General features: G+C 45.6%; 1 protein-coding gene across 1 annotated transcript in view; it reads right to left on the bottom strand.

The window, feature by feature from the left end:
• Positions 1–19,398, bottom strand: part of LOC121620132 (ephrin type-A receptor 7-like) — a 148,823-nt gene that overhangs the window by 90,725 nt on the left and 38,700 nt on the right. The window contains exons 2-3 of the mRNA XM_041956083.1: positions 18,207–18,271; positions 15,651–16,323 (exon numbers count right to left, since the gene is read on the bottom strand). Of these exons, the coding sequence (XP_041812017.1) occupies positions 15,651–16,323; positions 18,207–18,271 (738 nt within the window). The remainder of the gene's footprint in view (positions 1–15,650; positions 16,324–18,206; positions 18,272–19,398) is intronic.

The raw sequence follows: 19,398 nt of genomic DNA, 5'->3' as shown, positions 1-19,398 counted from the left end.
ACTGGAGAAAATGCCAAACTCCAAAAGTTACAAAAGTCAGAACTTAAGCTGTAACCTATAAATATTTTAGGTCAAGTAATGGAGATCTTGAGTTCCATCACAATCAATGAATGGAAAGGTTACTACCACCTATATACCAATGTACATTTTGGAAAGATTTGCTCCATCATAGTCCTGATGGCCGGGGGTGTAAAATGCTGACCATGTAAAGGCAACCCGCCAAGTCTGAGCAGCATGTGAAGAAACGATCAACACCGCTTTGGAAATAAGAGAAAAGAAAGAAGCACATTCGCTGAGGAGGTAAAGAGAAACTGCGAAACATAGTTTGAAAATTGCTTCAAGTAAACAAGTAACTCCAGCAGCAGTTGATGTCCGGGTGGAGAAGTGGAAGAAAACAGAGAAAAACTGAGTGTGTGCATTCATTTAATCTGTAATGCAAAAATGAAAACAGATAGTAATTCTTCAGTTTGTAGACGATTTGTTAACTATGGTCGAGACACTTGCTTTGTGCCATAAATCGAGCCTTTATTTTCCACGGAGATCACACCTGATGGCAGACAGAAAGCAAGGCTTACAGGTAACCAACCTAAACACTGATGGTGTCATTATTCTACACCGTGATAAACATTTACTTCAGAACAGTAGGTTAAAAAAAACAAATAAACTTGTCTATTGCCAGTTTAAGAACCAGCTCTTCGAGCTCCAACTGAAGCACCGGGACGATTTCAGCCTCCGGAGCAACTCCACTCCGAGACATGGTTGTGTAACCAAAACTCCGATCTGCTTCCATTCTGTCTTCAAGTTGCCATCCTGTCATGCAAAATGTTTGTCTTTCTCCCTAACAGTGAGCAAATGTGTGTCTTGTCTGTCTTACAGTCTCCCTGCCTGCTTATTCATCTTCCTATTTAGCAGCTAGTCTGCTTGTTTTTTGCCGTCTGTCCCTCCTCTGCCCATCTGTCTTTCCGCCTAATAGTTCACTGGCTGGTCTATCTACCTCTATCTGCCTTACAATTGCCGCCTCATAAACTGGGATGAGATTTATCCTTGTGCCAAATGAGAATAACGACGCGGCGTAGATGAGGCTGGCAAGATGAGATAACACGGGGGAAGGACAAATAAAGAACAGCGAGGGTTGGCGAGGCGCGTGTGTGTGCGCGTCGGGACTGAAGGCATGAGCTGCCGAGTTAATTGGTGAGACAATAAATGTCCATCACGCACCTTCAAAACAAGCTGACAGCCGGCGCGTTTAGCTTTATTTTATGTGTGTTTCATGTTTAAAAAAATGTCAAAAAGGTAGCTAATGCTTGTCAGCGAGCGACGGAAGATGTGGCACTATTTTTGGATTAAAAAAATGTATTGTGTGTGTGTGTGTGTGTTCATGCTACACGTCCCTGGCTCAGCAGGACTCCAACCCTCCCTGCTGACTATGACCTTCCCTCCAAGCAGGCGGCCCTGTTTCTCTCATTCCCCATCTCCCCCGACTCTCTCTTTCCATCCCTAAATCCCTCCGTTCTGCTGTCTCCTCCTTCCCTTCAGCGCTCCATCCTTCCTCCTTGCCTCCGTCATCCCTTGATCCACCCGTCTCTCTCTCTCGGTCCGACTGGATGATGCTTGCAGTCCTTGATCCAGAGCACGGAAAGGGGCTTCATAAATACGCCATCAATCACTGCCGGCAAGGCCAGTTAAAACCACATGACACGCACACCATTGATTTGGTGTGTGTGTGTCTTCTCTGTGCCACGTCAACACAAACGCACAATATATACGGCAGGGCCAAGCAAAAGATATGGCCGCTCAGCTGGGCTTATACACGCACGTCACTTGAATGAGTTTCCAGGCGTAACGAGGGGGAACGATGAGCGTCTCCGCTGCCAAACATGCATGTGTGTGTTTGTGCTTTCCCAGCCAGATATTATATATGCTTGATGAACTCACACACAGACAGAAGACAACGGTGGAGAGATCAAGCTGTAATGTACAGCGTGTGTGTACACATGTGTGTTGTGCATGAGCAGGTCCCGGATAACTCACGAGTTGCATATGAGTGCGGTTCTGTGTATGTTTGTGTGTTGCCTGGCAGAAATGTGCATGGGCAGGCATGTGTGAACTCGTGTTTTCCTGTGTCTGATTTTTCAATCTGTGCAAACACGGCGACGGTTCACTGCACCGCACAGACTCGCTGTTCCGCACTCCGCCCTCTCAGTGTGTCCTGCGTGATGGATGATAGGGAGGGAAAATAACTAATTCAACAGTAGATTTACATTGTTCTGGATGGCGAGCGACACAACACACAGAGGGACACAGAGCGGGAAAGCGAGCAAGGGAAGAGGGAAAGTCAAGCGCTTTCCACCTTGTGCAAACTCAACCAGGCCAGTGGTTACACGAGGGTCTTTATTTGGGCAGAGGCATCGCTTGATTACCGATGGATATAAAGAGGTGAAAAAAGGAGACTTCTGCATCGCCCACAGATGACTGCGGGGATGTTCTACAGCTTTGATTTGCTGGATGCAGGAGATCCAGATCGACTTGTGACAAGCCAACGACAACCACTGCGGCTGACTGTGACAGGCTGAGGCATCTGTCAGTCAAGCAAACACGACTAAAACACAGACTTCTCTTTAAACCTTGAAGCCAGACTGTGGAACTTTTGAAAAACACTTCTAATATTCCTCTAATAAATCAAAAGTTCAATTCATAAGCAATAAAACTACTCTTCCTCAATTAAGCACACTCAAGGGTTTTAAAGTTACGGTCTTACGTGGGTCTTACTGGTCTGGTATGACCAGTAGACTCATTTGGCTAATGGTGGAAAACTCTCTGTATAATGAACATCAGTGAATCAGCTGGCTGGCTTTATGACCCTTCCCTGACATTACACTTTGTTTCAGCATTTAACACAATCCCAATATTATCAAGTGGGGCCATCATTCAGCACATGCTACATGAGCTCACTTTAAAACCTTAAAAAAATGATTAAATTATTTTTCTACAGTCCACATTTTCTTGGATCCACCATCTAGTGGCAATCTGAGGGAGTGCAGCTTCAGGCATTTTGGCATTAGCCTCACTGAAGATGCTCTGTCACAAAAGATGCATTAAAAGCTGCACCAATGTTATGAAATAATATCCACTTCCTGTCTGCTAAGTGGGCGAGGTTTCCACACCCTCACCTGCACGACCCCACTGGGAATTTTTAACACTAAGGCGTGACTGATGGTCCATGTCAAAACAATACAACGCTAGATACGGTATAAAAATTAATGTCTGCGCCTTATATTGCCATTCAATTTATCAGCTAGCTCAATATGCGAGCTCCAGATCTTGTGAGGGTGTGTTGCTGAGACCGAAAGAGGTCTCGAACAAAGCTGATTTTCTCCTCATCCGTCCGCCTGAAAACTTTCATTTTAGTGTCAGAGTGTTCAAAAGATATGTGGCTTGTGAAAAATGGGCCCAATATTTACTTCAGTTACTATGGAGCAAAGGAATCGGTGGTAATCTGTGTTCACCGCTCCCATTGGAGGGAACAGACTCAGGACCTGCTGCTTGTCTCCTTAAGAATTGGAGGAATCAGCCTGGACTGACAGTATAGCATGTGATCATTTTTGCATGTGTTTTAATAAGATCTTCATGTAGAACACAGGCAAAAACAAAAAGCAAGAGAGAACAGAAAACCACAGATTGAAGCGCTGGGAGTTTTTCTTTTTCTCATCCTTTAGAGACACTTCTGAAAAGATTTGACTTTCTATTCAGATCGCGTGGCCAGTTTCCCTCTTTGTTGCTCAGTGGTGTTGGGACATCACAGGAAATTAAACCTCATCAAGCCAAGACACGAAAGCTCTGAGACATTCAAGCTGCTGTCTCTCAATTTCTGTCCATGTGTTTTGTGTGGGCAGTCCTGCTTTGCTGCTCCTGAGAGGACCTGTTTGAGTTTCAGGACAGTTTCAAGGTAAGCCAAAGAAGTCTCATGTCGTGTTGCAGGTGGCTGTGCTGAGGTGAGGGTAGAACTTTAGGCTTAACATGGAACTAGGTATCAATTAGGGTAAAACAGTGGCTCCCAACCTTTTTGACTTGCATACTTGAGACCTCTCCTCATAGGTTTAACACGACATATAATAATCTTCAATTTTGGGTTAAGAATACATTTGACTGAGGCTAGAGTTTAGGCGTGTGTGTTTGAATGTGTCCCTGTGCTCATGCATGTACATGCGCTAACCCCACATCTGCCATCCTCCCTCTCTCCCTCCACCCCCCTCACGCCCCCACCCTCTCGGTGTGCCAGTGGACCAGAGGCTCTGCAGGCCACCTCTATACCACAGCACAGCGGAAATGTCACCCATAACACTCGCCTCAGGATGCCGATCCTTTCACACCGCTCCCCACTGTGTTGCAAGTGTGTGTGTGTGTGTGCGTGTGTGTGAGAGAGAGATAGAGAGACCAAGGACACGCCCATGTGTGTAAAGAGTGCATGTTACTATTATTGATAGAGCGCGTACACTAAATCCCTCACATCTCCACCAGAATATTAACTAAGATTCAGCCAAAGTGCATGTCTAGACTTATGTTTTTGCTCAGCGATGTCTGAGCCTCTGAGTGCCTCTGAGTGCTAATGAGCTTGTCCATCCAGGGGGATTATGGGTTGTCTAGTGAATATGAGGACTACAGGTGTTTGTGGAACTATGCATGATGATGCATCAAAACAATACGAGTGTGTACTTGTGCAGCTATCTTTGTGAGAGCCAGTTTGAGTTTTAGACCCTGGGAGTGAGGACATTTTTGGACTGTGGGGACATTTTGGCTGGTCCTCACTTTCAGACGGACCCCCGAAGGGCTGTTTAAAGGATCCAACTTGGTTTTAAGGATTAGGTCAGACTTAGGTTTAGGCTAGGCATTTAGCTGTGATGGTTAAGGGCTGGGGAATACATTAGTGTTGAGTGAGTGTTCTCACAGGGATAGAAGTACAAACGTGTGTGTCTGTATGTGTGTGTATGTGTGTGTGTGTGTGTGCGCATGTGTGTGTGTGCTTGTGTGTGTGTGTGCAGAGTGGCAGGCAGGCTTTGGTTCGGCGTGAAGACAGAAACAGATGGAGTGGGTTATGGACAAATAACACACATGAGCCTGTCAGAGAGTGGGAGTAAGCCCGTATCTGAGCACGCATATGTGGTGTTGTTTTGCTTCTGCGCGTGCATGTAGGCATGCATGTCCTGCTTACGAGTGTCTGGATATGCAAATGCACGTGTCCAAGAAATCGTGGTGTACATTTAGGTGCATATGTGTGCGCGTGAGCATTTATGTGCTTGCATGTAAGGGGCAGGGGGCGGATTTGGCGCACCAAGGCACAGGTGTCCCTGGAAATGCCATCCATTTTCACCAGGATGTGACTTTGAATGAGTATCAGTGTGTTTGATGGAGGTTGCATGATAGGGAAGGTGATGACAAATGACAACAAAATGAGGAAGGCAGGGGGATGGAAAGCCAAGCTGGCACAGGCTGGCATGCCAGGATCCCTGCGCAGCCAGGGGGGCGGACACTCTGCCCTCACCGCAGGGCCCTCAGCAGAGCTGTGAATACAGAGACAACAGCCGGCGCACACACACAGGCCCATACGCAGCATAGCAACAAACAGTGATGGCATCGCAGCCTGTCACATGCAAACACACACCTACACTGTGCAAATGCACAATACAAGTTAGTGACATTTCTAATGCATGACAAGAGCACAGTGAAGTTACTTAGCTCTTTGGTCTTTTATTAATATTGGACAGCTCTCTAATCTGCCTAAGATGCATGAAGTGGCTGTAGATGGGGGCTAATGCAATGCTCTCCAGGCTACAAATCATGAAAGTCTAATGACCTTTTTCATTGTATGCACCTGAGCAACTTTTACTGAAATCAATGGACCCCAATCTTGCACAAGGTCCAGGTCTCTTAACACCTCCATGGCAGGATGGCAGGATTACACTGCAAGTACTTCCATTCTGTTCTCCTTCCAATGCCTTTTTCCCATCACATTGTGATTTATCTGACTCAATAATTCTCACCCGATCGAGTGACATGTGGACAACTCAAAAATATTCAAATCCTCGCTAATAAAGAGAACTGAAGGAGCGATTTCATATGACAAAACATCAAGAGGAATTCTGCAAATCCAGTTACCTTTGACTTGCACTCCTTGATACATTAAAGATAATTTTTTCATTTCCATCCTGTGACACAGTGAGACCTGCATGCTAAAAATAATTACCGCTTTAATGCCATTCCTGTAAGGCCTGCTTTTGAATAAGTGCGTGTCTGCGCGCGCCGCTGTGCTCGACGCCTTTTGACCATTTCGACAGAATAAGCACGCTTCGCCGAGGTTAAATGGGGGCAGACAGATCCATAGACTGATCCCACATCAATTTTGAACAGATGGAAAGTTATTAGTGGAGGTTGAATGGGGATGGAAAGAGGTGATTGTGGGACAGCGGGGCAATTGCTCGACAGTGCCTTCTCACCTGCAATATATTATATGTATCGGAGGGGGAGGGATGCACATGAATGGCAGCCGTGTCGCATGCATTTGTGCGCGTCGGTGCACAGGTTTTGTGTTGTTCCCGGTCTCCCGACTCTGTTCCCCGGAGCCCAAGAGAAAGAACTCTGTGACGGCTTCTAAACATTGTCCCTACATGACACACTTGGAAACACTTGTAAGCTGTCTTGGGCACCAGCGTCTCTCTGCTGTGTCGCTCCAGGACACAAAGAATTACACAGTCTGACATAATCAGACTTATCTTCAGGCTAAGAAAGCAGCTTGTCCTCACCCAACCCTTCATGTGTCAAGAGTGGTTTCACCCTGGATTCACAATCTAGGCTCTGTCAGCAACCGCGGGCCTAAGTCATGAGTGTGAACAAGCCTCAGGGGGCAGAGATCAGGTGATTTGACGCTACATTGGTTGAAATGTTCCTCTTTCTGGTCATTATTTTCTGTCTTTGTGAAGAAACGATCATGTCCAGGCATGTTGATAGCATCTGTGAACACTGCGCATAACATAACAGGTTTTTGATGCTGATTTTTCCAATTTCAGTCACTGTCGCATCTCGCAAACCCCAACTTTTTATGAGCTAACAAGGAAAAGCTGTTTTCCGCTTCGTGGCGTTGCACTTTTTCAGATGACAGGTTTCTAAAATAGTTTATTTAGCTTAAGGAGCACGAGAAATTCTCTCAACCCACAAAAGTGTAAATTCAAAACCACCAAATTTGGAGATGCATGACTTTATAACATCGCAATATCATAATGTGAAAATAATGCGCTTCTCACACCAACAGCTAAATACGTCCCCTAGGAGGAGCAAAAATGGTGCTGCACTTATCGGCTGTGCTGTTAATCTTCCCTCACTGATGCATTTTGATTTCTATTGTGGCTTCTGAGCATCATCTCCACCGGCTGATGAATAACGCGGTTTCCCACAGGGATACTTTACATTTCTTACTGTACTAGGTTTTTACTTTATAATTTAATCATGAGCAACTAAAATGAGAGCAACTAATTTCAACTCCTGGAGCGAGTGATATTATACACAACCACAGGTGTTGTGCCTTGATGATACTGTAGCGGTCCTAGTGTGGCTGTGAAAGAGGAAAACTCCTGGAAACTAAAGAGAGCAGAGGAGCAAAGGGGAAAGGAGTGACGGAGGAGCTGCCTTATTTGTCTTAATAATCTCGTTTTATGCCTTCCGAACATCAAAGCTGTCATTTGCTTGTGTCCCGGAGTTTCTCTTGCAGGACATTTCTCTGCTTAACCGAATGTCTGATTCAGCTCAGTGGTCATGAGTGAGGCGGAGAGAAATGAGGCTGTCATGTCGGTTGAGTTAGCAACATGATTAAGCTGAATGCCAACCTTTTCTAACTTTGATGCATTCATGTCGGCTGTGTTTAATTCATGAGTCCGGTGCGGAAGATTGAAAGTGGTAAGAGGAGGGAGAGGGAGGGATGAGGATGGAGGGAACGTTGTAATTTGCGGGTTTATCCCTTGTCACCGATTCCACCTGTGGCCACAGTCACCTCGTCTTTTTCTCTTCCTGTTTTATTTCCTTTCTCTCCAGTCTCTTCTGCTTACATTACCCACCGAGACCTGCACTTCCCCCTCTCTTCCTCGTCAACTTTATTCTCTTAACTTCTCCTGCTTTTCGCTTCCAGCCTCTCATCCAACACTCCTTTCTTCCTGCGCTTCCCACCCATTGTCCTCCCCTCTTTCTCCCCGTCTCTCACAGGCATCTCCCCACACTGCCGCTGCATGCCTTTGAAATCATCCTCAGCCTTTACAACTCATATTTTATGCATTCAGTTCTTATGCAGAGCAACTAACGGGGGCTCTTTTCTGCAACCCGGTGTATCCCCCTATATTTTTTCTTCCTCCCAATGTTTTAATTTCCTTCCATAACCATGACGTCCTCTGCTTTCTGTTTTCCCCTGCTTCCTTCCATTCTTTCCTTGCATCATTCTCCCTGGCTGAATGGCGGCAGGGGAAGGATGACTGGTGAATGCTTGGCCTCCCTCCAGCTCACGTTTTCAATAACCAAGGGACATTTTAATGCTCCTTCTGCAAGGAAGCAAGTGCATATAGGCGCATGAGTGTCTATGTGGGAATGTTTCTACATTTATATCAGTGTGTGCAAACGTTTGCTGGTCCGAGTTTGTTTTTATGCTGTTTGTCCACTTGTTGTACGGCTGGCCGACTAAATAAATACATTAGATGCTGGTCTCAAGAACACATTCGTCTGTCTCCCAGGAGAACTTGAATTATCTAACATGAAAGCCGGGGAGAGAGATGACTAACAGAAGCGGGTGACGTGGCTGGAGAGGAGAAAGATGGAGAGGGACGGAGGCAGGCGGGGGGAGGACCAGATGGGCAAGGGTGGCGCCGAGCCAGGGAGAGCTGGTGTAAAGAAGAGGGGTGAAAAAAGTGCGTTAAAAGAGAGAAAGGCGTATGAAAGGGGAGTCGGGCGCTCGGGAGGGAACGTGGGGATGGTAAGTGATGGTGGCTTAAGGGGGGGGCTTCAGTATAAAGGCACAAATCAATTGAGGGAAGCGAGGGAAAATAAAAGTCAAAAAACGAAAATATGAGGCGACTTCTGTCTGAGACAAAAAGAGTTAGGGAGGACATGACAAGAAGTGACAACAGACAGAGGGGAAGATGAGTGGAACAGAGGGAGCGACTTGAGAAACATATGATTGGGCACTGGTGCCAAACTTTGAGCACACACACCAATGCACACACACACATACACACACACTCAGTCTTTCTCTCTGCACACACACACATCAGATGACTCTCCGAGCTTCTCCAGCAGATTTCAGCCTGTTAACCTGACTCACCCTGCCTCACCCCATCTCCCCCTGCCACATGGTCCCCACAGGGTGCAGGGAGAGAGGTTTGGAGAGGCAGAAACAGCATGCTTGAGGGTATATTGAATAGAAGGGTAGGGGGGATACAGAGAGAGAAGCAAGGGGAGGGAGGAAAATAAAGAGGGGGGAAAAGAGAAAATGAGGAGGTAGAGGACGGGAGAAAGAAAGCAAACAGAGGTTGCAGAGGAAGTCATGAAGCACCACTGAGATCAGTGGGATAGAAATTAAGTGCACACTTCTTTGGCAGCATAGGGACTGCACAGGGGGTATATGGGTGAGGGGAGTAAAGACGCGACAGAGGGGGAAAGGGGAGGAGAAGCAAGGCGTGTAGTAAATTACAGAGGGAAGGAGAGCAATAGGAAGGAATAGCAGGGTGGAGAACGCGCCTGCACCGGATTGTGGAGCGGCATACAACAGAGATAATAAGAGAATCTGCTGAAGGCATGCGCCACGCTCAGTAATTATATAGAAAGAGCAGCCTGCCTTAATTAGAACAGGATGGAGCGCGTGAGCGTGACAGAAAAACACACAAATACACATGAAACGCAGCATTTGCGAGGTGAATTATTACACAATTTATTTTTCCCCTCGGTCTGTTCCTGCTGGTGGCATTTCATAATGAGACTGGAGAACACGCGTGTGCTCATCGCTGCAATTACATGTAGTGCAAATTCATGCAGGGTCAAGATATATAGTAACAGTGTGTGTGTGTGTGTGTGTGTGCGCAGTATTGCTGACAGAGAGCTACGGCGAAGGATGCTTCCACACGACACTAGATCACTTCTAACTGCTCTGTTTTTAATTCCCTCTTTTTTTCTTTTCCTTCGAAACCTTTATTACAGAAAAGCAAGCTGACTGGGCACATATGCTGATTTTCAATAACATCCTCCTTCACATTTACACTCCTCTTCAGAGTCACAACTCCAAGCTGGTCAAGTGCCACTGCAGTCTTGCAGCCTTCGGAGCAACCGGGGATTTAGCGTTTCTCATTCACTTTAGACGCCAGGATTTTCTCCACTCATTCATTCTTCCTATGGTTTCTTTGTGGTAGTTTTAGAGACTAAATAAGGAGAGCTGAGGATAATAGAATTTTAACACTGCATGCTTTCTTGTTTCAGCTTTTCTACAATAAGATATTATACACAAAGCAGGAGAAGTGTAAATCTGAGGTTCTAATTTAGTGGATGGTAATATTTCCAAAGCCTCACTAACGCGTTTGTCTGCGCTCCACCTAACTGCTTCTTCTAAATCATTTACAGCCGATTACACATTAACACATAATGTGATGATTAAATGTCCGAATCCCTGTTCCCGTTTTTTGGATTTTGCAGCTTGTTCACGTTGATGCAGTTTCCTCTGCCTGTTTATTAATCTAACCTGACTACAAATCTGCGCTTGGGTCTGTTTTGTGTTTTTTGGACAAAATGACGAAAATTGCTAGGCATGTGGGAAAGCATCCCAGCATGCACTGGGGCAATGGACTGTTCCACATTTCATCCCTTGTTATGATGAGTGAAATTCGTGTTGGGTGCCTGATTGCTGCTAATAAAGTATCCGGTTTCAAAATCTTTGCATTGCTGAATGAATCCGAGCTCACCACAATTAATAGAAGCAGCGTAAAATCTAACATGCATCATTAACCAAAAAGACTAGAATAATAAAAAGTTACCCTTTAGCTTACTCCATGCTGCATAAATACGAAAAGGAAGGTTAAAACCACCATCTCAAATTATGATAAAATATTAAGCAAGCACAGCTAATGCCTGGACGCTTTACAGATTTGGACTACTTGGTGTCGCTTCTTGTTAAACTGCCTTCAGTCAATCAGCAGTTTAGAGTTTGCCACATATAGAGGGAAGGAAAACTATGCAGTAATCCAGTAATCCAGTGGTGTCCGGCGTGACTGTTTCATTGCGTGCGGTAATAACCCTCTTCTTCACTTCTAACACTATCTGCTTGCACCATTATCAGTAGCTGCTCACAGGCTATTCAATATTATTGACCTGTACTGAGACGCTTAGTGCATTTGCACTCACTCACTCACACAAATAGACCTACAAGGAAACAAGACGTAGCTCAGAACTTCCACCAACTGTGTAAAAACACACAGAGAAATTAGCGGAACATCATGGTTATGTGATTGCCTGCTTTGCATTTATTATATTATGTTTCACAGCAGTCGGTAACGCGTGTCCTCCATGCACATGCACATTAGCGTGATTGTGACACAAACGCATAAACTCCCCTCCGCACGCTGCTGTAATCACGCTATCCATTTCTAACAGGCGCGCACACACAGGCTCGGTGTCTTTCTTCCACACAGAATGACATCAGCCCAAGTGTGTGTGTGTGTGTGTCTGCTGTGCAGTTGCACGTACCGCAGCGTGCTGCTGAATGCGCGTGTGTTCTTATTGTATGTGTGTATGAGCAGTCCCAGCGCAATTCCTCAGTTTAGTGGAGCATTACGGCTGATCAATAGCTCTGGTGCAGAGGGAGATGTCGAGGTTGGGGCTGCATATTCATACCATCACAGCTGAACTGAGAAATTAGGCACTACAGGGAAAGAGTGTGTGTGTGTGTGTGACTGCTCTCAGGGAGACAGGCCCTGTCACCTTGTAGACCACACTGTTACTTGCTAAACGGCAGCCAGGGAAGGTCGAGCACCAGAGATACAGTATCTCCCGTCTTCATTGGTGCTGTCACTGGACTTCACCATCCTTGTCTGCTCGCTGCTTTGGCAACACGCCTGGCTTGTCCTGTTCTCCCTTTACTCCTGCTTCTCCTTCAAAAGTTTTTCTCCTCCTGTCACTGTTAGAAAACCCATATTTCTCTCTCCTCACCTTCCTCTGCGGTGTTTCCTGACTTTGCTCTTCACTACCCTGCTACCCTCTCAGTGTCTGCTGGTTTCTCTGTTTGGCAGATTTTATTATCCTCGGATCGTTTTTTGTTGTAAAAAAAGAAGAAGAAAAAAGAAAAAAGCATTGTTGGTAATTACAAAAAACAGGTCAAGCAACACATACTTTGTTTGCACGCAGACCAACTGCCAATATCAGTGAGCAGTGCTCATCTCCAACTGTCAAACACTTACTGTAGAAGCAGAAATTCTGCACCACAGCCAAAGTTCTGCATGATTTAGAGCTGGCATAGTTACTTCCACCAACTTTATTACTAATACTTGTGACTTTTGCTATCAACTATTGGTTCTTCTAAAAACACGAGGGTGTTCTTTAGAAAATATGCAAAACTGCATAAAATATTGGGAGAAGCAAACATGCTGTACACCAACACTGTAACAGCTCCTCATTAACTTTGAACACACCTTTTTTTCTTCCCCTAAATCTTTGCAGGTTTGCTTCAGTCGGCGTGTTTTTCGCCTTTGTTCTGTTTCTAAAAACACCACAGTCATGCAGTCCCACAATTTCTTGGACCATATGCATTAGTCTGTGTGTTTGACTAAAACTCTGTGCACACACAAAGCCAAAAATGTGCATACACATTGTTTTCATTGCATTTGTAAGATTTAGAGTTAGAGCGTATGCTCACAGGTAATGCTCAATCTTTAAAGACCTGGGCGCATGAGAACGAGCCTCAGTTCAACTCCTGCAGTAGATAAATGGATACAGGTGCATTTTATATCAATAGAGCTGCCTGCTCCACCACCCATTAGACCTGTCAGCAGAAAGAACGGCAAAGAAGAGGTGCAATCTTCCAAATTGTTCCACATCATTCGGTGTTCTCAAACAAAGCCAGACTGGCCGCCGGCTGTGGCCATTTATGCTGTATCTTTAGTTCATCATATGTATCTGTGGTGATATCGCAATCGTCATGAGAAGTCAGGAATGTAATCAACTACTTAGCTTATAGCACCATTATCAAAACCAACGCAAAGACTGAAAGTAAAGGAATGAAACTATTAGTGTGATTAACTGTCCAAATAGCATTTTTTGAGCATGTTCTCGCTGCAGGGTTTTCTTTTCTAAATGCTAATTTATGAGTGGTGTATGGAGTGTGCATGGTTTTGTGCATATGTAGCATTTATACATCTGGCCCCTTATCTTCATTACTCTACATCTGCTATTAACCTGCCACCAAACCTCTCTTCCTGCATTATCATATATCCTCCTCCAACACTGGATGGCACTTCATGCAAGCTGGTCTTCTTTTCACTCTAACCTGTTCATTTTCTGTCGTCTCCTCTTTTCTCTTTTTAATTTCTGTACCAGCGGGAGAACTCGAGCCATTGTTCAGATTTTCTGTTACTTCCCTGTCTTTCTTCATGTGATTTAATCGTCTTTAACATTTGCACAATGAGCTCATGGTGAAAAACACGATCGGTGTCTCACCTTTGATAAATGACACAGCTGTGAGTCAGTCCTGAATATCACGCCCAGAAAAATAACAACACTGGCAGCAGAAAACAAAACGGGAGAAGTTCATTTCCAATAATAGCCATCAATTTCAACCACGGAGCAGGACATGGGCTCGCTACGAAGGGTTCAGCCCGCCTACTAAATTGTCCCTCCATTACATTGCACACAGTCTGCTGTCCGGTGACTACGACACCCACATGGCATTGCACAACAATGCAAGATGGGGTGTGAAAGCTAACAGCAAGAGTCAGGCGATCAAACTGCTGCTGCTGTATGAGCAATGGGTTGTGACAAAAGATTCCAATACTGTCCCTCTCTGTTTGCGTCAGCGCGCAACACCCCACGCCACCCACCGGCTTTACGCTGACAATGCTTCTTGAAAATGTGTGTGTGTGTGTAGGCCATTTAGGCTGCATGCAAATGTTAGAGGAGAGCCTGTGGTGTTAAACTGAATAGGGCACAGCCACCTGGAGAAAGAGTACGTTAGTCACTGCGCTCATACTCGCACAGACACACACACAAAGCCGGTCAGACTGCTCCGCCTCACGGTTCACGTAGCTGCACCTCACATGTCGATATGTGTGACAACACTCTTTGGACGCGCACTTCAAACAAGGTAACACCGCCGCTCGTTGTCAGCGTCGAACAAAAGCATGCACGGATCGAAATCGAGTGAGAAATCCCTCTCTGTGCCTCTATTGTCTGGCTGTTAAAGCTAACGTCCACTCTGTATCCGTCTCTTTGTCTCAGCACTTGTTAACAGCACTTCCTTCTTGATTTCTCCTCGCGTTCCGCGCTCACATGCAATTATTTCTACTATTCTCCCTCACTCTCACAATATCTCCGCAGCTCATGTGTCTCTTTTCATATGGATCAACCTCGCCTCCCTCTCATCCTCCTTCTGTTCTTTTAATCTGTCCTCCTATTCTCTACAATATGAGCAGCCTCACTTCTCATCTCTCAATTCTCTCGCTCTTCTGCTCCCCCTCCTCTCCTCGCCTGCCTTCCTCTCTTCTGTTTCACTGCAGAAATCTTCATTTTACTAAGTAATTTTTGTCTATTATTGAGTCTTAAAACTCTTATTTCCTTAAAGGGGAGCTCCACCAATTTTACACATCAAAGTCTGTTTACAGGTTTGGGGAGGTTTTACTGTTGCATTTGGGAAACTGTATAAAGATTTTCGTGGCTCCGGCGGGAGCTGCGTGAAGTCGCTTCAGGCAGAAGATGCTTGAAAATATTTGAAAATGAAAAACATCTGGAGGTGTGGAGTTAGAAGGAAGTTTACCAGGCGTCTGTCGCCCTCTCCTCATCTCTGCTTGAGGCTAACAGCTCAAGGCTACATTAGCCAAGACTAGCACAGCACACCTGAAACTCTTCAGTGCATTGTGTGAGATGCAGGAAGTCGCTTTGGATAAGAAAGGAGAATGTGTGGGATAAAAAAAGATGATTTCTCTGGTTCTGCTACATTAGCTCGGTGAGTGTGCCGGTGTGGTGTCATCATTTCAACCAATGCAAACCAGTTTCCAATACAAACCAACCGTTTTTGTTTGCAGTGCAATTATTTGTCTTTTCAACATACTGCCACATTTCTACAAACTGGAAACAGGGAGAAATAATCATACTGGGTTGGCAGAAGTTTCACAGCTTCAAAATACACAAAAGTTCATTTCAAGGCTGGATTTCTTTCTCATCCCAGAGGAAATGATAAGTTATTCTGCCAAAGACCTGAAAGACATCAGCGGTACTTGTATTTCTCCTACCTTCACATCTGCTTTGCAAACATCTCTATGTTCTTACATTTGCTTTCCTCACACTCTCTTGTCCCTTTTTGTTTTCCGTCCTCTCTCATCTCATCTATCCATGCATCCCACCATCTATTGGATTGATTCATTCCCTACCTTCACAGCTGCTGTGTCCCTCCTCGTAGCCGGCGCTGCAGCTGCACTTCCCGATGGGCACCAGCCATTCCCCCTCGGCGCTGCAATGCATCCTGGGAGGGCTGTCTGTGTCAACCTCAGAGTTGTTGACGCAGTTGCCGCGCACCTCCACCAGCGTGGCGAAGGCCGCCTCGGCCACCGTGTCGGGGAACACTGCCAGGTTCTGGACGGTTGCAAGGCAGCGCTTGTAGTACACTCGCACGGCCACCAGGGCCACGCAGGCGCCGACGTCCTGGAAGGCCAGGTGGAAGCCCTTGCGGTTGAGGTGGCCGATCTCACGCACCTCAGTGTTCAGCTTCATCTTTCTCTCACCCAGGTCGCCCTGCGTGAAGCTCTCGTCGGCGGCGATGGTGTCGATCTTGGTGTAGCGGTCCTCTCGGGTCACTCCTCCAAGGTCCCTGTCAGACTCGACGTAGAGGAGGTTGAAGGTCTCCTTGCAGGTGCCCGCCACGCCGGGGATGCTGTTGCAGTCGCGCAGCGTGAACTGGAGCTCCACGAAAATGCGCTGGCCACCTCGGCGCGCCACCCAGCCCGTCTGCAGCCAGTTGTTCTGCTGCGTGGGCTCCATCACGTTGCACACCTGGTACGTCCGGATTGGCTTGTACTTCTCATCCACGCCGCTTATCTCCTCCCACTGGAGAGATGGAGGCAGGTGGGGAAAAGAACAGAGGAAAAACAGGTGGAAGTGAAGTGATAATATGAGGGAGTGAAATGAAAGAAAACAAAGTAAAGTGAGGTGGGCGGGAGGCAGCAGAGATGATGAAAAATCATGTCAAAGGACAGAGAAAGAAAGAACACAGTCAGTGCAGGTTAACAGTCTAATGACATAATCTGATGAGTGGGTGTGTGGTTGTCTGGAAAAGCATCGGCACTCAAATTCTTTGATAACGTCACAGAGAAAATGACAAACTGCACATTGGAAGTCATGACATCAGCTTTGAGTGGTGTTTCTGAAACTATAGGTCAGACCTTCGTCGCCTCTTCAGGCAGTTTTTTCTTTTCTTCTCTCTTATCGCCACCTGCCCTTGGCATTAAAAGTAATGGCATTTGAGAGGAGGAGTGTTTGTTAAATATTTCTGCCTACGCTCTGCTGCATCACTCCCAACAAAGACCTCGGAGAGAAGACGCGGCGAGATGAGTGGAAGGTGTGAAAAATTGAAGTGGCCGAGTGCAGACGTGGCTTCTCAAATATATTTTGTCTTTGTTCCGGTTTTGGGAGAGCAGGGCAGGAACCGTTAACAATTCCATTACAGATTCATGCGTTATTTCATTCCTGTGTGAAAATTATCGTTCCATTAACAAATGAAGGATTTAAATTAGGTTACGTTCATAATTCTACAGGCACTTTAATCACTGATGGTGAGAAAACTGTGCTTTTTTGCTACTGTTATAATTTTTTGAGTTATTGTGGCAGGCTTTTTTTTTTCTTAGTCAAGGGGAGGGTCCAAAGAAAAATGTCTTAATGACGGAGAGGGACTTGCTCTTTTATAAAAGGAAACAGCTTGTCACCACACTTCCTCACTGCATCTTCATCGTTTTGACACAGTCCCTCAGCTTTCGTGTTTTTGATTTACTTTCAGTGAGAGAAAAGTGAGAGAAACTTTTCATCAGATGCATTATTAGTCCAGTGGATGAATGATTACAAGTCCATCACTATCTCATGTCACGATCTGAATTAGAGAGACGCTCTGACTTGACAGAATCGAAAGTAAACTGAGCGCCGAATGCAGATCTTCATTGTACCTTGCATGCACAAACACACACACACACACAGCAGACCAGACAGTGAAAACAGATTATCTGCGATGGTAATGTGATCTACTGCACGACTGCAGAGGTGACTAAATCAAAGTGGATGGTGTATGTTCTCTCTCAGTTCTATTGGGGCTGAGTCCATTAATCTTAGATTTAGCTTCGCACGAGGCCCAACAACCACTTCAAGCTGACAGTGATTCAACACACTGAACTGTACGTGTGTGTACAGTCTGCTGTACATGTCAATTCGTGCACAATTCCCAACACATGCTGCTTATGTAATAGGCGCACTGGGTGTGCTGCTCATCGAAAGGCCAACCTCCAGGTGGGAGTAGGGTGACAAACTGCTTTGGCGGTGGCAGATTCTGGAAAATGGGCTCCTGCATTTGTCTTGCAGTCATAACTTAGCGGCAAGGTTTTTACAACCAGATCGATCGATTCGGAGGGCGACCATTTATCTGTGGCAGCATATCTGTGTGGCAGCGTTGGACACTGCAGCATCCAAGCCGGGATTAGCGCCATCGATTAATGATAATGATGAGCTCTGTGCTGGCAGAGACGCGAACGCAAGGTGTGAGGAAGAGAGGAAATGATAAGCAGAGGAAAGATAAGCAGAAAGAGCACGAAGAGGGCCAACGAGAGGGGTGAAAAGTGGTGGCCGGCGCCAGCTGTGAAGCTAGCAGCTGTGTTGTGGAGCCTCGGAAGTGAACATTTAAATAAACAAACATCCAGACAATGAAAAATGCAAGTGAGCACACTTACTCCATTGGGGGGGTATGACGTCCAGCCCAGCTCCGCCTGAGTCTCTTTAGAATTCAGCAGCACCACTGCAGGAAATAAAGAGGGAAGACAGACAGAGGGATTATTGAGCCTTTTATTTTATCTTGTCAGTATAAATAAGTTTGTCAACAGCGTGTCTGCCATGAGTGCTGAGCAACAGAACAAAGACTCAAAGGGCGCTCTTAAATTTACAGGTCTAACAGTGTAAGTGCAACATGACATGTTTCCTTTGGAATAATGAAAGATAGCCATTAACACGAGGCAGGCTCGTCAAAGTCTGCCGAGGGTGAACTCGTCCTTTGATAAGTCCATTAATAACACAGATTGAGGACTTAAGATGGAGCTTTCAAAACAATCCGCGAGACAAAGAGTGGCCTCAGTTAGCTTCCACGGGCCCAGCGGAGAACTAAAAAGTCTGCTTCCCTTTCAGGACCACGGACAGGGAGCAGGAGTGAGCTCTGCGTCTGTTTTCAGCACCACGGACAGCTACACAGTGGAGAAAAGCTGTGTGAGGCCACAGAAAGCTCAGGATAATCAGCATCAGCTACTCAAATAAAAGACCAGAGTTTCCTAAAAGGAACACCAAAGAGTTGAGCTGAACTTTGCTTTATGTGCATTTATTTCCTGTTTGTTTTAGAAGTGATATTACCACAATACAGCAGAGGAACATAACTTTTAGTATTTCTGTGTTATGCTTCTTGTATTTGAACTTGACTATGTTTGGGGGAAGAGTGATGTATATGAAACATTAGGACTATCTTTGCTTCGGATGATTTAAGTACATTTTGTTGCTAAACTATCTCTAATTTTGCTTACAATATGTACAATATAAACTAGCCCTGAGATTCCACCAGACACGTCTCCGTTGCGTTGCTTATGCACGGGTCCTCCACGTGGCTGCAAACCTCTCCAGGTGCGTTTCAGATGCTGAGTGTTTCGCCTCCCTGATTTTGTTGGCTCAGATTTTGCAGATTTGGTCATATTTTTTTCTTTTTCTTTTCCTTCTACTATAGGTAAAGTAAGCTTCATGGTTAAATGGTTTCTTTTTTGTCTGTTTTAATTACGTTTATTGTTGATGTACGATCAGGAGTGTTTCATGATGAAGATGTACTGGATTCACTACACTGTTCTGCTGTCTGACTTCCTGTCTGGCTCGATCTGGTCTGTGCAGACT

This window comes from Chelmon rostratus, chromosome 16 (assembly GCF_017976325.1).
Source record: "Chelmon rostratus isolate fCheRos1 chromosome 16, fCheRos1.pri, whole genome shotgun sequence".
Lineage (NCBI taxonomy): Eukaryota > Metazoa > Chordata > Actinopteri > Chaetodontiformes > Chaetodontidae > Chelmon > Chelmon rostratus.
The sequence above is the reverse complement of the archived record's forward strand: the minus strand, read 5'-3'. Positions and strand labels throughout refer to the sequence as shown.